This window comes from Chamaea fasciata, unplaced genomic scaffold (genome assembly GCF_029207755.1).
Source record: "Chamaea fasciata isolate MVZ Bird 193981 ecotype frontalis unplaced genomic scaffold, bChaFas1.0.hap1 SCAF_5, whole genome shotgun sequence".
NCBI classification, from domain to species: Eukaryota; Metazoa; Chordata; class Aves; order Passeriformes; family Sylviidae; genus Chamaea; species Chamaea fasciata.
In genome coordinates, this window is record NW_027094090.1 from 1,243,388 (window position 1) to 1,262,069 (window position 18,682).

At 50.1% G+C, this 18,682-nt stretch overlaps 2 protein-coding genes and 1 long non-coding RNA gene across 3 annotated transcripts in view; 1 reads left to right on the plus strand and 2 right to left on the minus strand.

Annotated features, from left to right (window-relative positions):
• The window catches only part of FBH1 (F-box DNA helicase 1), a gene marked incomplete at its 5' end in the record, with an annotated part of 140,679 nt that overhangs the window by 33,311 nt on the left and 88,686 nt on the right, over positions 1-18,682 (minus strand). The gene's annotated exons all lie outside the window — the stretch shown is intronic.
• LOC136289151 (uncharacterized) lies at positions 257-8,221 on the plus strand. The gene is made up of 3 exons (XR_010720725.1): positions 257-469; positions 2,583-2,716; positions 8,172-8,221. It is a non-coding gene; the product is annotated as an uncharacterized lncRNA (long non-coding RNA).
• LOC136289148 (adenosylhomocysteinase 3-like) lies at positions 6,438-17,081 on the minus strand. Its single transcript, XM_066182633.1, has 2 exons — positions 16,606-17,081; positions 6,438-7,053 (listed from the first exon to the last, which is right to left on the minus strand). Exons 1-2 carry the CDS (start codon positions 17,008-17,010, stop codon positions 7,033-7,035), a joined length of 426 nt encoding a protein of 141 aa, XP_066038730.1. The 5' UTR covers positions 17,011-17,081; the 3' UTR covers positions 6,438-7,032.

Sequence of the window (18,682 nt, forward strand, 5' to 3'; positions counted from 1 at the left end):
GGAAAAGGAAAGGAAAAGGAAAGGAAAAGGAAAAGGAAAGGAAAAGGAAAGGAAAGGAGCTCCCCTGGCAGGGACAGTGGTCATTTGGTCACTCCAGCCCTGTCCTGTGTGCCCCAGGCCACCATTCCCACACGTCCCATGCTGGAACACTCCAGCAGCTCCCTGAGTTGAGCTAAAATAAATCACAATTAACGCTAATTTAACACACTGGCAGCAGCCAAGGGATCCCCTCCTGCCGAGACTCCAGACAGGGATGGACAGGCCAAGGCGTTTCTGCGTCTAAAAACGATTCACGGAGAAAGGGAAAGCTTCCCCAAAGGGGAAACACGGGGGCTTAGCTCTCGTCGTGCCAAAAACAAATGAAAAAAAATTATTCAACCGAGATTAAAAACCCCCCAACTTCTTCCCAAACCCAGTTAAGGAAGTGCAGAGAAATCACCCAAAATGCAGAATTCACCCGAGCTCCAAGGTAAGGTCACCTTCATTTATGGTATTTTGGGAAAGAATTCCTGGCTGGGAGGGTGGGGATGGAATTGCCAGAGCAGCTGTGGCCGCCCCTGGATCCCTGGGATGTCCAAGGAAGGATTGGAGCAGCCTGGGATGGTGGAATTGTCCCTGGAATGAGCTCTGAGGTTCTTTCCCACCCAAACTGCTCCTGGGATTCTGGGATTCGGGACACTCAGGATCCATCCCGAGGGATTTTTATGGGAAACGGGGAGAGAAAAGAGAGGGAAAGGGAAGGGAGACCCTTCATGGATTCCTGAGGTTCCAAGTGAAGCCCCTCAGTCCATTGATTTCCTGGAGAGGAGATGGATCCAATGTCAGGCTGGGAGAGCTGGGAATGTTCTCCTGGAGAAGGGAAGGATCCAGGGAGAGCTTCCAGAACATTCCAGGGCCTGGAGGGGCTCCAGGAGAGCTGCAGAGGGGCTGGGGACAAGGGACAGAGGGACAGGACACAGGGAATGGCCTCAGATTGGAAAAGGGGAAATTTGGGTGGGATTTTGGGAAGGAATTCCTGCCTGGGCTGGAATTCCTCGAGCAGCTGTGGCTGCCCCTGGATCCCTGGAATGTCCCAGGCCAGGTTGGAGCAGCCTGGGCCAGCGGGAGGTGTCCCTGCCATGGCAGGGGTGGCACTGGAGGGGCTCTGAGCTCCTTCCCATCCAAACCATCCCAAGATTCCGCGGCTGACACGACCCCCAACACCTTCCCACCTGCTGGAGAAAGGCCAAAATTCCCAAATGTTTCCAGGGGCTTGTGGATTTCCCACCTGATCCAGGACCTAAAACGTCCCTTTAACCACAACCACGGGCGCTGCTGCACACAAACAACAGAGGGCAAGGACACAGAGAACAAATAAACAGGAGGAAAAAAAAAAGAAAAGAAAAGCAGCTCCGAGGCCCCAGAGAACAAGGAGAGCTTTGTCTTGGGCTGGGTTCGGGCCAGGGAGGTCTGCACACACCTACTCAGCTCGCCTCAAGTAACCCGAGCGAGAGAAGCTGAAAATCCCACCCAGAAATCACTCGATGAATCAGCCAGAGCATCAACAATCCCAACTCCAACTCTAAACCGATTTTTTTGTTGTTGTTGTCGGGATTTTTCACGGGGTTTTTGTCTCCGGAGAGGGGTGAGACACCCAAAAATGCATCACGCGACCGACGCTGAAAATGCTTCGACACGTTCAGGCGGCCCCCGTGACTCAGCTGTGGTCATTCTGCTGCAGGGAAAGCAGAAAACGTTTCGGCTTATTTATATTTAACAATTAAAAAAAAAAAAAAGAAAAAGAGGAGAATGAAAAGCAAAGCACAGAAAGTTCTTGGCACTCGGAGTTAGCCAACTGCTTCTCTGCTGTGGTGAGCAGAGAAATCAAAACCTTGGAATCAACCAAAAATAAAAATAATCCTTTGCGAAGCGGAGCTCAGAGAAGCCGTGCCCTGTCTCAAAGAACCCGACTCCACTCGAAGAGAGCTCCCACAAAAAAATGACATTTACAAGCGAAATGCAGAGCTGGAGAACTCTGCCAGACGCTTTTATGGCTGTTTGAGTCATCGCTGATTTTATTTGAGAGAGAGAGAAAAAAAAAAGGTTTAGAACGAATTAAAAATGCTTTTTTTTTTTTTTTTTTCATCTGGGGGCTGCTCCTTTAAGAGAACACAGCTGGGAGCAAAGTCAGCTCCTGATCCTCCTCTCAGGATCCTTCCCCCCTTTCCCCTGAACTCTTCTGGAGATGAATCCCTGGGCTCGCACGGGGTTTATAGGGGATGTGGGGATGGCTGGCTGCTCTCCAGGCACACAAAACAAACCTTGGAGCGGGGAATCATCCAGCAGGGAGCGTTTGGGGAGGGAGATGCCAGACAAAAAAGCTCTCCTGGAACACGGAGTGGATGGTGATTTCATCCCTGCTGGAATCGCAGCTGATCTTCAAACAGCTCAGCACAAACAGTGCCCGGGCACGGGAATGAGGAAGGCGCAGGCAGAGCTGGGGGGGTTTATTTACCTGAGGTCACCTAAAACCACACCCAGCCAGGCACGGGAGGGTTTTCTGTTCCTCATTTCCCTGTTTCTAACCCTCTCCCACCCCACAGGTGAGCTGAGTTGGAAGGGAGCTCAGGGACATCTCCCACTGTGCCAGGGGGATCCAAAGCCATCCAGCCCGGCCTGGGATGCAGAGGGCACAACCTCTCTGGGAATTCAGCCTGTGTGGGACCCCAAACCCTTGGTGAGCAATCAGAGTTGGTGTTTCTCAGCTCTTCCCTCTGCTCTTTGGGTGAGATTTGGGCTGGCACGTCCACGGTGAAGCCCAGAGCACGACAGCTCCAGCTCTGCACGAGCCCACCGAACACGGGGCAACAAAAAACCCTTCGGTGCGAGGAGTGAGCCAGGAAAGCAGACACTGAAATGTTTTTCTCCTTCTGGCAGGAACAGAAGGAAGGAAAAAGGAGGGGAAAAAAGGAGGAGGAAAAAAGGAGGAGGAAAAAGGAGGAGGAAAAAAGGAGGAGGAAGAAGGAGGAGGAAAAAGGAGGAGGAAAAAAGGAGGAGGAAAAAGGAGGAGGAAAAAGGAGGAGGAAAAAAGGAGGAGGAAAAAAGGAGGAGGAAAAAAGGAGGAGGAAAAAAGGAGGAGGAAAAAGGAGGAGGAAAAAAGGAGGAGGAAAAAAGGAGGAGGAAAAAGGAGGAGGAAAAAAGGAGGAGGAAAAAAGGAGGAGGAAAAAAGGAGGAGGAAAAAAGGAGGAGGAAAAAAGGAGGAGGAAAAAAGGAGGAGGAAAAAAGGAGGAGGAAAAAAGGAGGAGGAAAAAAGGAGGAGGAAAAAAGGAGGAGGAAAAAAGGAGGAGGAAAAAGGAGGAGGAAAAAAAAGAGAAAAAAAACAGAGAAAAAAAAAAGAGGAGAAAAAAAAAGGAGGAGAAAACAAAGGAGACAACTCAGGCCTTCTGCGCCTGTTGCTGATGAGGAATGAACCATCCCAGACAACCCCTGGAGCAGCTCCCTCCGCACAGACACCATCACCCAGCTCTGCCTCGTGCTTCTCCTGGGATCAGCCACCAGCTCCAGCTCCCAGCACGTCCCAATCTGCCCATGGGGATAATCCTGGAGCTCCACAAAGCTCGGCAAGCCCCGATCTGCAGCTGGGAACAGCTCCCCACACACCTCGGGGCTCCTGCTGCGCCCGGCATTTGTCTGCTCCTGTTTGTTCTGAACCCACAGGAACGGAGCCCCAAACCCGGGACAGCTCCCTGAACCCGGGACAGCTCCCCAAACCCGGGACAGACACAGCTCCCCAAACCCGGGACAGACACAGCTCCCCAAACCCGGGACAGACACAGCTCCCCAAACCCGGGACAGACACAGCTCCCCAAACCGGGACAGACACAGCTCCCCAAACCCGGGACAGACACAGCTCCCCAAACCGGGACAGACACAGCTCCCCAAACCCGGGACAGACACAGCTCCCCGAACCCGGGACAGAAACAGCTCCCCAAACCGGGACAGACACAGCTCCCCAAACCAGGACAGACACAGCTCCCCAAACCGGGACAGACACAGCTCCCCAAACCCGGGACAGACACAGCTCCCCAAACCCGGGACAGACACAGCTCCCCAAACCGGGACAGACACAGCTCCCCAAACCCAGGACAGACACAGCTCCCCAAACTGGGACAGACACAGCTCCCCAAACCCGGGACAGACACAGCTCCCCAAACCGGGACAGACACAGCTCCCCAAACCCGGGACAGACACAGCTCCCCAAACCGGGACAGACACAGCTCCCCGAACCGGGACAGACACAGCTCCCCGAACCGGGACAGACACAGCTCCCCAAACCGGGACAGACACAGCTCCCCAAACCCGGGACAGCTCCCCAAACCGGGACAGACACAGCTCCCAAAACCCGGGACAGACACAGCTCCCCAAACCCGGGACAGCTCCCCAAACCGGGACAGACACAGCTCCCCAAACCGGGACAGACACAGCTCCCCAAACCGGGACAGACACAGCTCCCCAAACCCGGGACAGACACAGCTCCCCAAACCCGGGACAGACACAGCTCCCCAAACCCGGGACAGACACAGCTCCCCAAACCGGGACAGACACAGCTCCCCAAAGCCGGGACAGACACAGCTCCCCAAAGCCGGGACAGACACAGCTCCCCAAACCGGGACAGACACAGCTCCCCAAACTGGGACAGACACAGCTCCCCAAACCGGGACAGACACAGCTCCCCAAAGCCGGGACAGACACAGCTCCCCGAACCCGGGACAGAAACAGCTCCCCAAACCGGGACAGACACAGCTCCCCAAACCAGGACAGACACAGCTCCCCAAACCGGGACAGACACAGCTCCCCAAACCCGGGACAGACACAGCTCCCCAAACCCAGGACAGACACAGCTCCCCAAACCGGGACAGACACAGCTCCCCAAACCCAGGACAGACACAGCTCCCCAAACTGGGACAGACACAGCTCCCCAAACCCGGGACAGACACAGCTCCCCAAACCGGGACAGACACAGCTCCCCAAACCCGGGACAGACACAGCTCCCCAAACCGGGACAGACACAGCTCCCCGAACCGGGACAGACACAGCTCCCCGAACCGGGACAGACACAGCTCCCCAAACCGGGACAGACACAGCTCCCCAAACCCGGGACAGCTCCCCAAACCGGGACAGACACAGCTCCCAAAACCCGGGACAGACACAGCTCCCCAAACCCGGGACAGCTCCCCAAACCGGGACAGACACAGCTCCCCAAACCGGGACAGACACAGCTCCCCAAACCGGGACAGACACAGCTCCCCAAACCCGGGACAGACACAGCTCCCCAAACCGGGACAGACACAGCTCCCCAAACCCGGGACAGACACAGCTCCCCAAAGCCGGGACAGCTCCCCAGCCCCAGGGAAATGCCGTCCCAGCCCCGGGGAAATGCCGTCCCAGCCCCAGGGAAATGCCGTCCCAGCCCCAGGGAAATGCCGTCCCAGCCCCAGGGAAATGCCGTCCCAGGCCCAGGGAAATGCCGTCCCAGCCCCAAGGAAATACCGTCCCAGCCCCAGGGAAATGCCGTCCCAGCCCCAGGGAAATGCCGTCGCAGCCCCAGGGAAATGCCGTCCCAGCCCCAGGGAAATGCCGTCCCAGCCCCAGGGAAATGCCGTCCCAGCCCCAGGGAAATGCCGTCCCAGCGCCAGGGAAATGCCGTCCCAGCGCCAGGGAAATGCCGTCCCAGGCCCAGGGAAATGCCGTCCCAGCCCCAGGGAAATGCCGTCCCAGCCCCAGGGAAATGCCGTCCCAGCCCCAGGGAAATGCCGTCCCAGCGCCAGGGAAATGCCGTCCCAGCCCCAGGGAAATGCCGTCCCAGCGCCAGGGAAATGCCGTCCCAGCGCCAGGGAAATGCCGTCCCAGGCCCAGGGAAATGCCGTCCCAGCCCCAGGGAAATGCCGTCCCAGCCCCGGGGAAATGCCGTCCCAGCCCCGGGGAAATGCCGTCCCAGCCCCGAGGAAATGCCGTCCCAGCCCCGGGGAAATGCCGTCCCAGCCCCAGGGAAATGCCGTCCCAGTCCCAGGGAAATGCCGTCCCAGGCCCGAGGAAATGCCGTCCCAGCCCCAGGGAAATGCCGTCCCAGCCCCAGGGAAATGCCGTCCCAGCCCCAGGGAAATGCCGTCCCAGCCCCGAGGAAATGCCGTCCCAGGCCCGAGGAAATGCCGTCCCAGCCCCAGGGAAATGCCGTCCCAGTCCCAGGGAAATGCCGTCCCAGGCCCAGGGAAATGCCGTCCCAGCCCCGGGGAAATGCCGTCCCAGCCCCGGGGAAATGCCGTCCCAGCCCCAGGGAAATGCCGTCCCAGCCCCAGGGAAATGCCGTCCCAGCCCCAGGGAAATGCCGTCCCAGCCCCGAGGAAATGCCGTCCCAGCCCCAGGGAAATGCCGTCCCAGCCCCAGGGAAATGTCGTCCCAGCCCCAGGGAAATGCCGTCCCAGTCCCAGGGAAATGCCGTCCCAGCCCCGGGGAAATGCCGTCCCAGCCCCAGGGAAATGCCGTCCCAGGCCCTCCCTGGTGTCACAGGGAATGCTGTGAGTGACAGAATGCAGAACTCCGCTCTGATCTAAGCCCCTGGGAGCCCTGCTGGCACCACTGCCACTGCTCCTGACGGCGGGGACAAAGCCTGGCCCCGTGGTGGCAGCCCTGGTGACAATCCTGCCATCCCTGCCCACAGTTGCTGCGGGAAGTGGAGATTTTTCCGGTCCCTTCCAGCCCAAACCACCTCGTGGCTGTATCTCCGGAACACCCCGACTGCCGCGTCCTGTTCCCAAATCCTGGCTGCTGAGGGCTCCATCCCAATCCCTCTCCTCATCCCACAACCCCAAAACCACTCTGGCACCAACCTTCCCTTCCCAGATGCCTGCCCTGAACCCCTCCTCTACCTCTTGTGGACACTCAACATCAGAATTTCGAGCCAGATTTGAAACTAGTTCCGATTTTTTGACATTTTTCTCTCCTTTTTTTTTTTTTTTCTCCTCCTGCTCTGTGTCGGTTTGGACCAGGTTCAGCTTAAACGTCCTGGGCTCTAGTCTGTAGGAAAGGAAAAAATAAAAATCCAAAATAAAGGGTGTGAAGCCTTTCCCAGGGGTGGAGGTTTCGTCACCGTGTCCTTCTGGATTCTTTGTGTCCACCAGGAACGGAAATTCCAAGAGAATCACACAAATATCACATCAAATCCTGTTTGACAATTAGAAAAATTTTTTTTTAAATCCATTTTTTTTTCCCCTCCTCTCTTTTCTCTCTCTCCCTTTTCCCTTCTCCTCCACACGTCGACCAAAACAATTCGACCTGTTTGAAAATCATCTCCTCCGCGCACGGAAGGACATTTCAAAATTCAAATTCACCTGCCAGGAATATCAGTCCAAAAAATAATTAAAAAATGGAAGAATGAGCAGTTAAACACAGAGCTGCTGCTGAATGCACCAAAAATGATTTTTTTCCCCACTCAAAAAATCACACGCCAGCCGAAATTAAAACAAAAATAGGAACAAAAGAAGCTTTGAAAAGGTTTTAAAGGTGCCCCACAGCACGATGAGAAGGTTTGACACTCCCAAGGTTTTCCCTAAAAAAAAAATCTCCATGACAAATTTTCCCACCCAGCTGTGACATTTCAGGATTTCTCCCCCGTTATTCCGCAGTGAATCACGGAATTATTATAAAAGCAGGGCACGGTTCGGGTTTAAAAGCTCTCTCGGGTTGTTTTGAAGGAATTTGGGGTGATGGGAGGAGAGGGAAAAGCCTCAGGCTGGGCCAGGGGAGGCTCAGCGGGGATTTTCGGGAATAAATTTCTCCGTGGAAAAGGTTGTTAAATATTGGGAAGGGGCTGCCCAGGGAGGTTTGGAGTCCAAGGAATTCCTGGATGTGGCACTCAGGGCTCTGGACTTTTCCAACCTCATTAATTCTGGGATTCTGCGCTCTCCAGCCACTCGAAATTCCAAATTCTTTCATTTGATTGAAACTTATTTAATCTGAATAAATGATAAAATTTATTAATTTTTATCTGTATCAGAGTCTCACAAGCCGCGAGTTCTACAGCACTTGGAGCTGACCAAGTAAAAATGGAGCCCCATCTCTCTCTCCAGGGGGTTTTAATCACAAACTGTCCAATTAAGAAATGACAGCGAAATTATTTTTCCTTTTAACCCCAGTAAGCAGCAACCCGCGGCCCAAAATGTGGATTTTTCTGCCCAATTACAAACCACCACCCAGAGCCAGGGAGAAGAAGGTGAAAAAGAAGAATTTAGCCAACACCCTAAAACCTCCATCTGTTTGTTGCATTTTAATTCCGTTTCATTGCAGTTGGGATAATTCATTTATAAGAATTCATTGTCATTATTTTAAAAAATAATGATTTTTAAATGATTATTATTATCATCATCATCATCATCATTCCAGGATTTATTGCAGCTGAGATAATTCATTTATAAGAATTCATTTAAATAATGATTTTTAATTATTATTATTATTATTATTATCATCATTCCAGGATTTATTGCAGCTGAGATAGTTCATTTATAAGAATTCATTGTCATTATTTTAATAAATAATGATTTTTAAATTATTATTATTATTCTTATTATTATCATTATCATTCCAGGATTTATTGCAGCTGAGATAATTCTTTTATGAGAATTCATTGTCATTATTTTAATAAATAATGACTTTTTTATTGTTATTATTATCATTCCAGGATGTATTGCAGTTGAGATAATTCATTTATAAGAATTCATTGTAATTATTTCAATAAATAATAAACAAATTATTATTATTATTATTATTATTCCAGGATTTTATTGCAGTTGGGATAATTCATTCATAAGAATTCATTGTAATCATTTTAATAAATAATGAATAAATTATTATTATTATTCTCACTATTATTCCAGGATTTTACTGCAGCTGAGATAATTAATTCATAAGCATTCACTGTAGTTATTTTATTAATAACGAATAAATTATTATTATTATTATTCCAGGATTTTATTGCAGCTGAGATAATTCATTTATAAGAATTCATTATTGTCATTTTAATAAATAATGAATAAATTATTATTATTATTACCATTCCAGTATTGTATTGCAGCTGAAATAATTAATTAATAAAAATTCACTGTAATTATTTTAATAAATAATGGATTTACTATTATCATTAACCTTCTTTCTTTTCTTTTTTACCTCCCAACATTTCACCTCAGCCCGTTGCCGGGAGCAGCTGATGCCGACATTAAAATATAAAATGCTCTCCGCTCCTGTTCCCAAACTTCCCCAGCCCAAAAAACTCCCTCGGGATGCGCCAAAGGGAGAAAAATTCAACTTCTGAGGTCGATTTTTAGGCATAAATATTTATTTATTACTCCTGAAGAAGGTGAAATTGAGGCGTTTCAGAGGGATTTCGTTGTTGTTGTTGTTGTTCTAAGTGCACGGAGGATTTCACACAAATCTGGCATTTCACACAAAACTGGCATTTCACACAAAACTGCAAGTTTATTTTAGCTTTAACCCCCTTTTCAGCCTTTTTTCCCCCCCCCTTTTCCTCCCTTTCGGCTGCTCATCCCAAGCCCTGGAGTCTGACACAAGCAGCCCCCGGGATTTTCTTATTGCCAGGCTGGACCCGAGTTTCTCCGGTTGGTTTTTGTCTCTCTCCCCACGAGGATTTACCCCCAGGAGGAGGAGGAGGAGGATTTTTGCCCTCCCGTGACTCAGGTTCTGCTCTTGGACCTTTGGGCTTTGAGTGAGCAAAAACTGAAATGGGAAAAAAGAAAAGGAATGGGATGGAAAGGGAAGGGGGAAAGGGAAGGGGGAAAGGGAAGGGGGAAAGGGAAGGGGGAAAGGGAAGGGGGAAAGGGAAGGGGGAAAGGGAAGGGGGAAAGGGAAGGGGGAAAGGGAAGGGGGAAAGGGAAGGGGGAAAAGGAAGGGGGAAAAGGAAGGGGGAAAAGGAAGGGGGAAAAGGAAGGGGGAAAAGGAAGGGGGAAAAGGAAGGGGGAAAAGGAAGGGGGAAAAGGAAGGGGGAAAAGGAAGGGGGAAAAGGAAGGGGGAAAAGGAAGGGGGAAAAGGAAGGGGGAAAAGGAAGGGGGAAAAGGAAGGGGGAAAAGGAAGGGGGAAAAGGAAGGGGGAAAAGGAAGGGGGAAAAGGAAGGGGGAAAAGGAAGGGGGAAAAGGAAGGGGGAAAAGGAAGGGGGAAAAGGAAGGGGGAAAAGGAAAAAGAAACCATTCAGCAAAACCGAACTGGAAAATAAATCCTTGGCTCACACAACGGTTTGGGCTGCAAGAGACCTTCCAGATGATCTCCAAGCTTGCCCTAAATATCTATTTATTCTAAATACAGGAGAAGAAAACGTTTTGGTTTTGTAGCCCGTCACTCGACATTCTGAGAATTCCACCCCTCCAGCATCCCATAATTTAACCCAAATGGGGAAATGAGCTTAAATCCTCCTGTCACACCTGAGCTACCTGGCCCCTCCCTTCCTTTCCGAGCTCCAGCTCCTCCTGGCTGCACTTAAACCCATCCCATCCTTCCAAACAATTCACCAGGCAGACGGTGAAAACACAACCTGAGAGGTCAAAGCCCAAAATTCCTCCCTCCGGTTCGTTTTTCATCCACCAGCTCGAGGGGCCAAAACCCTCAAACTATGAACACTCAAATTCGGTTTTCTGCCCTTCCAGGAAAGCTCCAGCAGGAAAAGCTCGGTGTAATTCTGTAATTCTGAGCCGCTGGCAAAGGGCAGCCTCTCCTCACCCCGATTTTTACAGCCTTTCTTTCCCCTTTTTCCACCTTCCTCCCTCTCCTCAGCCCCGAAGGTCGGTGGATTGAGCCGTGTGAAAAACCAGTCCCGCTCTCTTGGAAAAAAAAAAAAAACAACCTGATGAGTTGAATAAAAATTAAAAATAGAGAATTAGGAGACAGAAAGAGCAAAAAGTTCCAGCTGGGACCGAAAGCGCACACTTCTCTTTTAATTATTGAGTTCTAAGGATTGCTGGTTTACATATTCAATAGATATTCATTCATTCTTTTCCAGTTTTTTATTTGTTTTAAGCACCCCCAAATCTTATTTTATAGATTTATTTGTGGGTGGCTGCACTCTGTCTGGTAACATGGGTTTTATGAATCTTTTTCTTGAGGTTTTTGGTTATTTTGATTTAAAAAAAACAGAAATTTTGCATTTTTTATGCAGGGTTACAAGACCTTTCTCCCCAGGTTTTCTGGCTTGGTCAGTTTAGATGTCACAAAGAAGAAAAACAAAAATTGTTTTTTTTACTATTTACACTATTTACTGTTTCCTCCCCACAAAAAACACGATTTTTTTTTCAATTATTTGCTGCTTTCCCCCCAAAAAACCCACAACGTTGTAAATAGAAAATACATTAATCACCTTTCTACACTCTATTAACCAAACACAACCAGTCCAATTATACACAGAATATTCATGCTAATATTTGCCAAAAGCCAACTTTGTAATATGAAAGCAAAAGTTTTTTTTGAAGGGAAAAACAGAGGAGAGAAAAAAAAAAATAATCCTGGTGAAAAACGAGTTCCACTCTCTTTTAAAAAAACTCTTTAATTTAATAAAAATTAAAAATAGACAATTAAGAGACAAAAAGCAAAAGTTTTTTTGAAGGGAAAAACAGGAGAAAAAAAAAATCCGCGTGAAAAACGAGTTCCAGTCTCCTTTTAAAAATTTATAAATTTAGTAAAAATTAAAAATAGACAATTTTAATATATATATTTTTAAAAATAACCTTTAATGAAGCCCAAATTCCCTCGGCCTCAACAAAAAAAAAAAGGGGGGAATTTCCACAGGGGAAAGGCAGGCAGTGAAACCTGCAGGGAAACAAGGTCAGAGGAATCATTTAGAGGAGCCACATGAGAGTGATTTATATTTCTGAGCAGAACAAAACCCTCCCTGGGTCAGGTGATTGTGCCAGCCTGGTGAGCAGCAGGAATTTCTCACCGTGGAATTCCTGGGAATTTCACCCTGAGGGGTTTTTTTTTTTTTTGTCCACAAAATGAATCAAAATCAATCCAGTGCAGAAAAAAAAAAACAAAAATTTGATTTTTATCACGGCAAGGAGCGCAGCTGGGAACACGAGCAGGCTGCTGCACAGTGGTCGGGACAAGGGGAAAAATAATAATAATAAATAATAATAATTAAAAAATCACCTTTTGCTTTGTGGGTTGGCGGTTGTTTAATAGAAAACTCGCCGGTTTTTGGGGTTTGACCTTCCCAGGGTGGGGTGCAAGAAGTCCCAGAGCGCTTCAGAGGCGTTAAATCAAGAGCTGAATCTGATTAAATTGGAGTTTTTCTTGTGGAAAGAATCAGAACTGGATGGGTTTTAAGGTCCCTTCCAACCCACCCGTGATTCTTCTCTCAGCTGAACAATTTCATCAATAAAATCCAAGTTTTTCTTGTGGAAAGAATCAGAACTGGACGGGTTTTAAGGTCCCTTCCAACCCACCCCGTGATCCTTCCCTCAGCTGAACAATTTAATCAATAAAATCCAAGTTTTTCTCGTGGAAAGAATCAGAACTGGACGGGCTTTAAGGTCCCTTCCAACCCACCCCACGATCCTTCTCTCAGCTGATTAAAACATCACAAAATTGTCACTTCACCACCATTAAACCAAGACTTGAATCTGTTTAAGTTTTTCTTGTGGTAGAGGTGAGAACTGGACGGGCTTTAAGGTCCATTCCAACCCACCCCGTGACTCTTCTCTCAGCTGAACAATTAAATCAATTAATTCCAAGTTTTTCTTGTGGAAAGAATCAGAACTGGATGGGTTTTAAGGTCCCTTCCAACCCACCCCGTGATTCTTCTCTCAGCTGAACAATTAAATCAATTAATTCCAAGTTTTTCTTGTGGCTGAGGGTCAGAGCCGGACGGTTTTTAAGATCCGTTCCACCCCACCCCACAGTTCTTCTCTCAGCTGAAGCAAAGGGCACCGAGCCGTCACGACAAGGCTGAGATCGCCCAGTTAATCAGCCTGGCAGTCTTAATTAAGGCTCCCCCCTCGCTAATAACGGGATTGCCACAAACTCTGGGATCTGGGAACGCTCTAAGAATTAACACAACACCAAAAGCCGGTGAGCGATCCCCACATCATCAAAACCCCACAACGGAGCCAACGCAGGCGACTCAGGGCCTGACTCACAGCTGGCGACACCTGGAGCTCTTTGGGGTTCACCTCAAATCCTGGAGGGGCTTTTCCAGCTCCCTCCCCATTCCCAGCTCTTCCCCTGAGCCCAAAAAGGAAGGAGAGAGGGTCAGGAGAAGGTCTGGGAGCTTCATCCCGCACCTCAGGCACGGAGTCACCTGGAAAAGTCCAATTTCACCTCAGCAATGAGGAATTCCACAATTCCAGGGATTTTTTTTCCCCCAAAATAAAGACCTGGAACCTTCATCCAACACCTGGAAAAGTCCAATTTCACCTCAGCAATGAGGAATTCCAGCAAGAATCCAAAAGGAAGGAAAATTTCAGGTATTTTCCCCCAAAATAAAGGTCTGGAACCTTCATCCCACACCTCGGAGTCACCTGGAAAAGTCCAATTTCACCCCAGCAATGAGGAATTTGATAATTCCAGGGGTTTTTTTCCCCCAAGATAAAAGTCTGGAACCTTCATCCCACACCTGGAAAAGTCCAGTTTCACCTCTGCAATGAGGAATTCCAGCAAGAACCCAAAGGGAAGGAAAATTCCAGGGATTTTCCCTCAATATAAAGATCTGGAACCTTTATCCAACACCTGCAGAAGTCCAATTTCACCCCAGCAATGAGGAATTCCACAATTCCAGGGATTTTTCCCCAAAGGTCTGGAACCTCTATCAGGCACAGAGTCACCTGGAAAAGTCCAGTTTCACCCCAGCAATGAGGAATTCCAGCAAGAACCCCAAAGGAAGGAAAATTCCAAGGATTTCTCCCAAGATAAAGATCTGGCAGCTTTATCCAACACCTGCAGAAGTCCATTTTCACCCCAGCAATGAGGAATTCCACAATTCCAGGGATTTTTTTCCCCCCAAAATAAAGACCTGGAACCTTCACCCCACACCTGGAAAAGTCCAGTTTCACCCCAGCAATGAGGAATTCCAGCAAGAATCCCAAAGGAAGGAAAATTCCAAGGATTTCCCCCAAGATAAAAGGTCTGGAACCTTCATCCCCCACACATCAGGCACCTCTAAAAGTCCAATTTCACCCCAGCAATGAGGAATTTGATAATTCCAGGGATTTTTTTCCCCAAAATAAAGATCTGGAACCTTCACCCCACACCTGGAAAAGTCCAGTTTCACCTCAGCAATGAGGAATTCCAGCAAGAATCCCAAAGGAAGGAAAATTCCAAGGATTTTCCCCCCCGAGATCCGATCTCTGCAGGTGGCAGAGAAAAGCCCAGCACCAGCTCTAATAATGTGTGCATATAAATTTATATAAAAATATCATTTACTCCCCGCTGACACTTCTTATTTTCCACCCAGTGAGGGTAAAACACAAATGAGAACACCGAAAGGCAGGCAGAGCAATCGTGGAACCTCAAGGATGGGTGTGAGGATTCCAAAGGGAAGGAAAATAAAAAAAAAACAACCAAGAAAGATATATTTCTATAAACCAGTCAAGAAAATAATAATAATAATAATACAGAGATTTTTGTTCCTAGCCAACACTCTTGAGAATCACAGGTTCACTGCAAATTTCACCTGTTCCGACTTTTTACCTCGATTTCAGCAAAAAGTTCTGTTGGATGTGAGTTGAAACAAAAAAAAAAAAAGAAAGAGAATCGCCTCATTTTTAATCCTAAACTTCATTTCAGCTCCGCCCGCCCGATTTTGCAGCCACAGTCAATTTGACCGCTCCGAAATCCGAGTTTTATTTCAGTAAAACGAGGAGATTGAAGATGATTTCTTCCCAGAGGAGGAGAGGACCTGGATGTGTGGCCTCTAAAATCAGGGATGGGGTCAGGATGTCAGAGGGAGAGGATTCCACACATTGGGATTTGGCATCTCAGAGGGAAAAGAATTCCTTTACTGAGCAACAGAACCCCCCCCACCCAAGGAGGGATTTTAGGGTCCTTTAGGACAGGGACACTCCTTTCCCCACATTCCCCCAAAAAAGGTTCAACTCCTCCTCCCGAGATTTCCAACGGGAAGGATGCCAGGCACTAAAAAAACCGGGAAAAAAGTGGATTTATTCCCCAACACCCAGAGTCCTCCACACGACCCTCCCTGCTCCATGGCCGTGGCCACCTGAGGAGACGGAGACCCCAGGGTGGAGCCAGAGCTCCTCACGGGTTTGGGGTGCTGCTGTAAGGTCACAGCCAGGCTGGGGCACCCCAAAAATCCACCCTGACACACCTCCTGTGCCAACACCCCCTGACAGCTTCGCCCCCCACCCGGGAGGTTTTTATCTTATCCACAATTCCCAGATAATTCCCGGGAGCCTGAACCCGCTGTGAACCCAGGCACACGCCCCGGGGAGCACACACTGCGCTGCCCACAGGCACCCAAGGGTGCAGGGGTGGGGTGGAAACGCACCCACTGACACCTCGGGGGGAGGGAACGGGGTGTGAACACAGCCAGTGTCACCCGAGGGTGCAGGAACGGGGCGTAAAGGCACCCAAAGTCACCTAAGAGTGACAGAATGGGGTGTAAAGGCACCCAGTGACACCCAAGGGTGAGGGAACGGGGTGTAAAGGCACCGAGCGTCACCTGAGGGAGCGGGAGTGGGGTGTAAACACAGCCGGTGTTCACCCGAGGGTGCAGAAGTGGGGTGTAAACACATCCAAAACACAGCCAGTGTCATCTCAGGGTGATAGGACAGGGGGTAAAGGCACCCAGTATCACCTGGGAGTGCAGGAGTGGGGGGTAAGGGCACTCAGCGACACCCAAGGGTGCAGGAGTGGGGTGTAAAGGCACCCAGTGACTTCTAAAGGTGAGGGGATGGGGTGTCACGGCACCCAGTGTCACCTGAGGGTGAGGGAACAGGGTGAAAAGGCACCCAGTGTCACCTGGGGGTGCAGCAGTGAGGTGTAAAGGCACCCAGTGTCACCCAAGGGTGAGAGAACAGGGTGTAAGGGCACCCAGTGTCACCTGAGGGTGAGGGAACCGGGTGTAAAGGCACCCAGTGTCACCCAAGGGTGCAGGAATGGGGTGTAAACACATCCAGTGTCACCTGAGGGTGCAGGAACAGTGTGTAAAGACACCCTGTGACACCTTGGGGTGCAGGAACGGGGTGTAAGGGCACTCAGTGTCACCTGAGGGTGCAGAAGTGGGGTGTAAGGGCACCCAGTGTCACCTGAGGGTGCAGGAACAGTGTGTAAAGACACCCAGTGACACCTTGGGGTGCAGGAACGGGGTGTAAGGGCACTCAGTGTCACCTGAGGGTGTCAACCCACCCAGCGTCACCCCACACGTCCCCACCGGACACACACGGCGGGGCACAAGGCGCCGACAGACGCTCGGGCACGGCACACCACCTGCCCAAAACACACCCACACACGCCCAGCCCTGCGGCACCCCGGGGTCACCGACACCCGCCCCCCACACCCCGGGCCGGTTCCCCCGTCCCCGTTTCGGGGACGAGCCGCTGTCGCCCCCCCCGTTACCTTCTTGACGGTGCGCGGCGCCTCGGTGACGGAGCCGTCGGGGCTCACGAGCGCCTCGGCCGCGGCGCCGCCGCCGCCGCTGTCGCTGCCGTCGCGGTGCCGGTGCTGAGGGTGGTGAGGGTCGCTCCTCTTCATGGCCGAAGCCTGCGGCACCTTGGCGGCGGCCGAGGAGAGCCCGGCGGCGGCCGACGACAGCCCGGGGCAGCCGCTGCCCGGAGGCCGCTCGGCGGAGGGCGCCGGGGCCGCCTCACGCTCGGCGCCCGGCACGGGGCAGGCGGGCGCCGCCGCCGCCGCCACGCCGTGCCCAGCGGAGTGAGCGCCCACAGGCTCGCACGCCTTGTCCATGGGGCCGCCGAGCTCCTTCAGCTCCACGGCGGGCGCGGCCACCGCCACCTGCACCGACATCGCCGCGGAGCGTTTTCTGCTTCTCCTTCTCCTCCGGCTCCGGTTCCCTCAGGGCCGCCCGGCCCCGCCCCGCTCCGCCCCGCCGCCCTCGCGCCGCAATGCAGCCTGGGACACGCAGTCCTCCCGCCGCGCGGCGACTACAGCTCCCGGCATCCCCCGCGGCGCGACGCCGCGCGCCCCGCCCGCCGTCTCGCGGGGCCGCGCGGGGGTTGATGGGAGTTGTAGTCCGCGCGGGGTTACCCGTGTGGCGAAAGGCGTTTGGTTATGGGGGTTGGTTTTTTTTCGCGGTTTGGTGAATTTTCGGTGTTTCGGCCCGCCGGGAAGAATCACTGAGGTTGTAAAAAACCTTCAGGACCCACGAGAGTGTGCCTGACGCCTTCCTTAAGTTACCAGCCCAGAGTGCCACATCCAGGCCTCCCTCGGACGCCTCCAGGGATGAGGACTCCAAACTTCCCTGGGCAGCTGATGGGAAAAACGAGGTTTATCTTTTTTTAAAGAAAAATTGATAAGTTTAATAAAAATTAAAAACAGGCAATTAGGAGATATAAGAGCGAACAGTTCTAGCCGGGGTGTTTCACCAGAAAGCGCACACCTTTCCTTTTCAATGACTGTGTTTTCAAGGATTGCTGTTTTACGTGTTCAATAGATATCAAAACTTTTTTTTTTTTCGGTTTTAAGTCTCTTCAATCGTCTTATTTGAAAGATTTATTTGTGAGTGGCTCTACTTTGTCTTGGTAAGATGGATCTTGGCTGTTTTTATTTTGATTAAAAAAACCTAGAAATCTAAAAAACTGAAGGCGAAAATTATGAGGGAGACGTCGTCACCTTATAGCCCTGCAGGAAAGCTGCTGGATTTCTGGGGTTTTTTATCAAAATAAAACCAGCCAAGACCCACGTTACCAAGACAGAGTGGAGCCGCTCACAAAGAAATCTATCAAATAAGATGATTGGGGAAACTTGAAACAAACAAACAAAAATTTTTAATATCTATTAAATATGTAAACCAGCAATCCTTAAAACACAATAAGTGAAAAGAGAAGGGTGTGCTTTCTACTGAGGCACCCCAGCTAAAACGCTTACTCTTATGTCTCCTAATCGTCTGCTTTTAATTTTTATGAAACTTAGAAATGTTTAAAAGAGAGTGGAACTCTTTTTTCACACTTTGATTGCATTTATTGAGACCGGCCCTGAGAGAAGAACTCGGAGCTGTCGGTGGGTCAAGAGCTTCAGTAATCCTCAATTCTCAAAGTGTCGATTCCCACCCTCAAGTGTCCAGAATTCCAGACGGGGCTTGGAATGAAAGGAAAAGCAGCACAACCCCTGCGGGCCCGGAATGTGACGAGGAAAATTCCCCATTTCACCAGACTGAAACTGTTTCCTGCTCGTTAGGAACGCAGATTATCAAGTTGGCTTTTGGCAAATATTAGAATGAACGCTCTACGTGTGATTGTACCGTGTTGTGGTTCGTTCATAAAATTTGGTAAATGTATTTTTCTATTGTGGCACAGTATAAATAACAGAAAAACTAAATTTTTTTTTTTTCTTTGTAACATCTAAAACTGACCAAACCAAAAAATGATGAGGGAGAGGTCATCACCTTATAGCCCAGCAGGAAAGCTGCTGGATTTCTGGGTTTTTTAATCAAAATAAAACCAGCCAAGACCCACGTTAC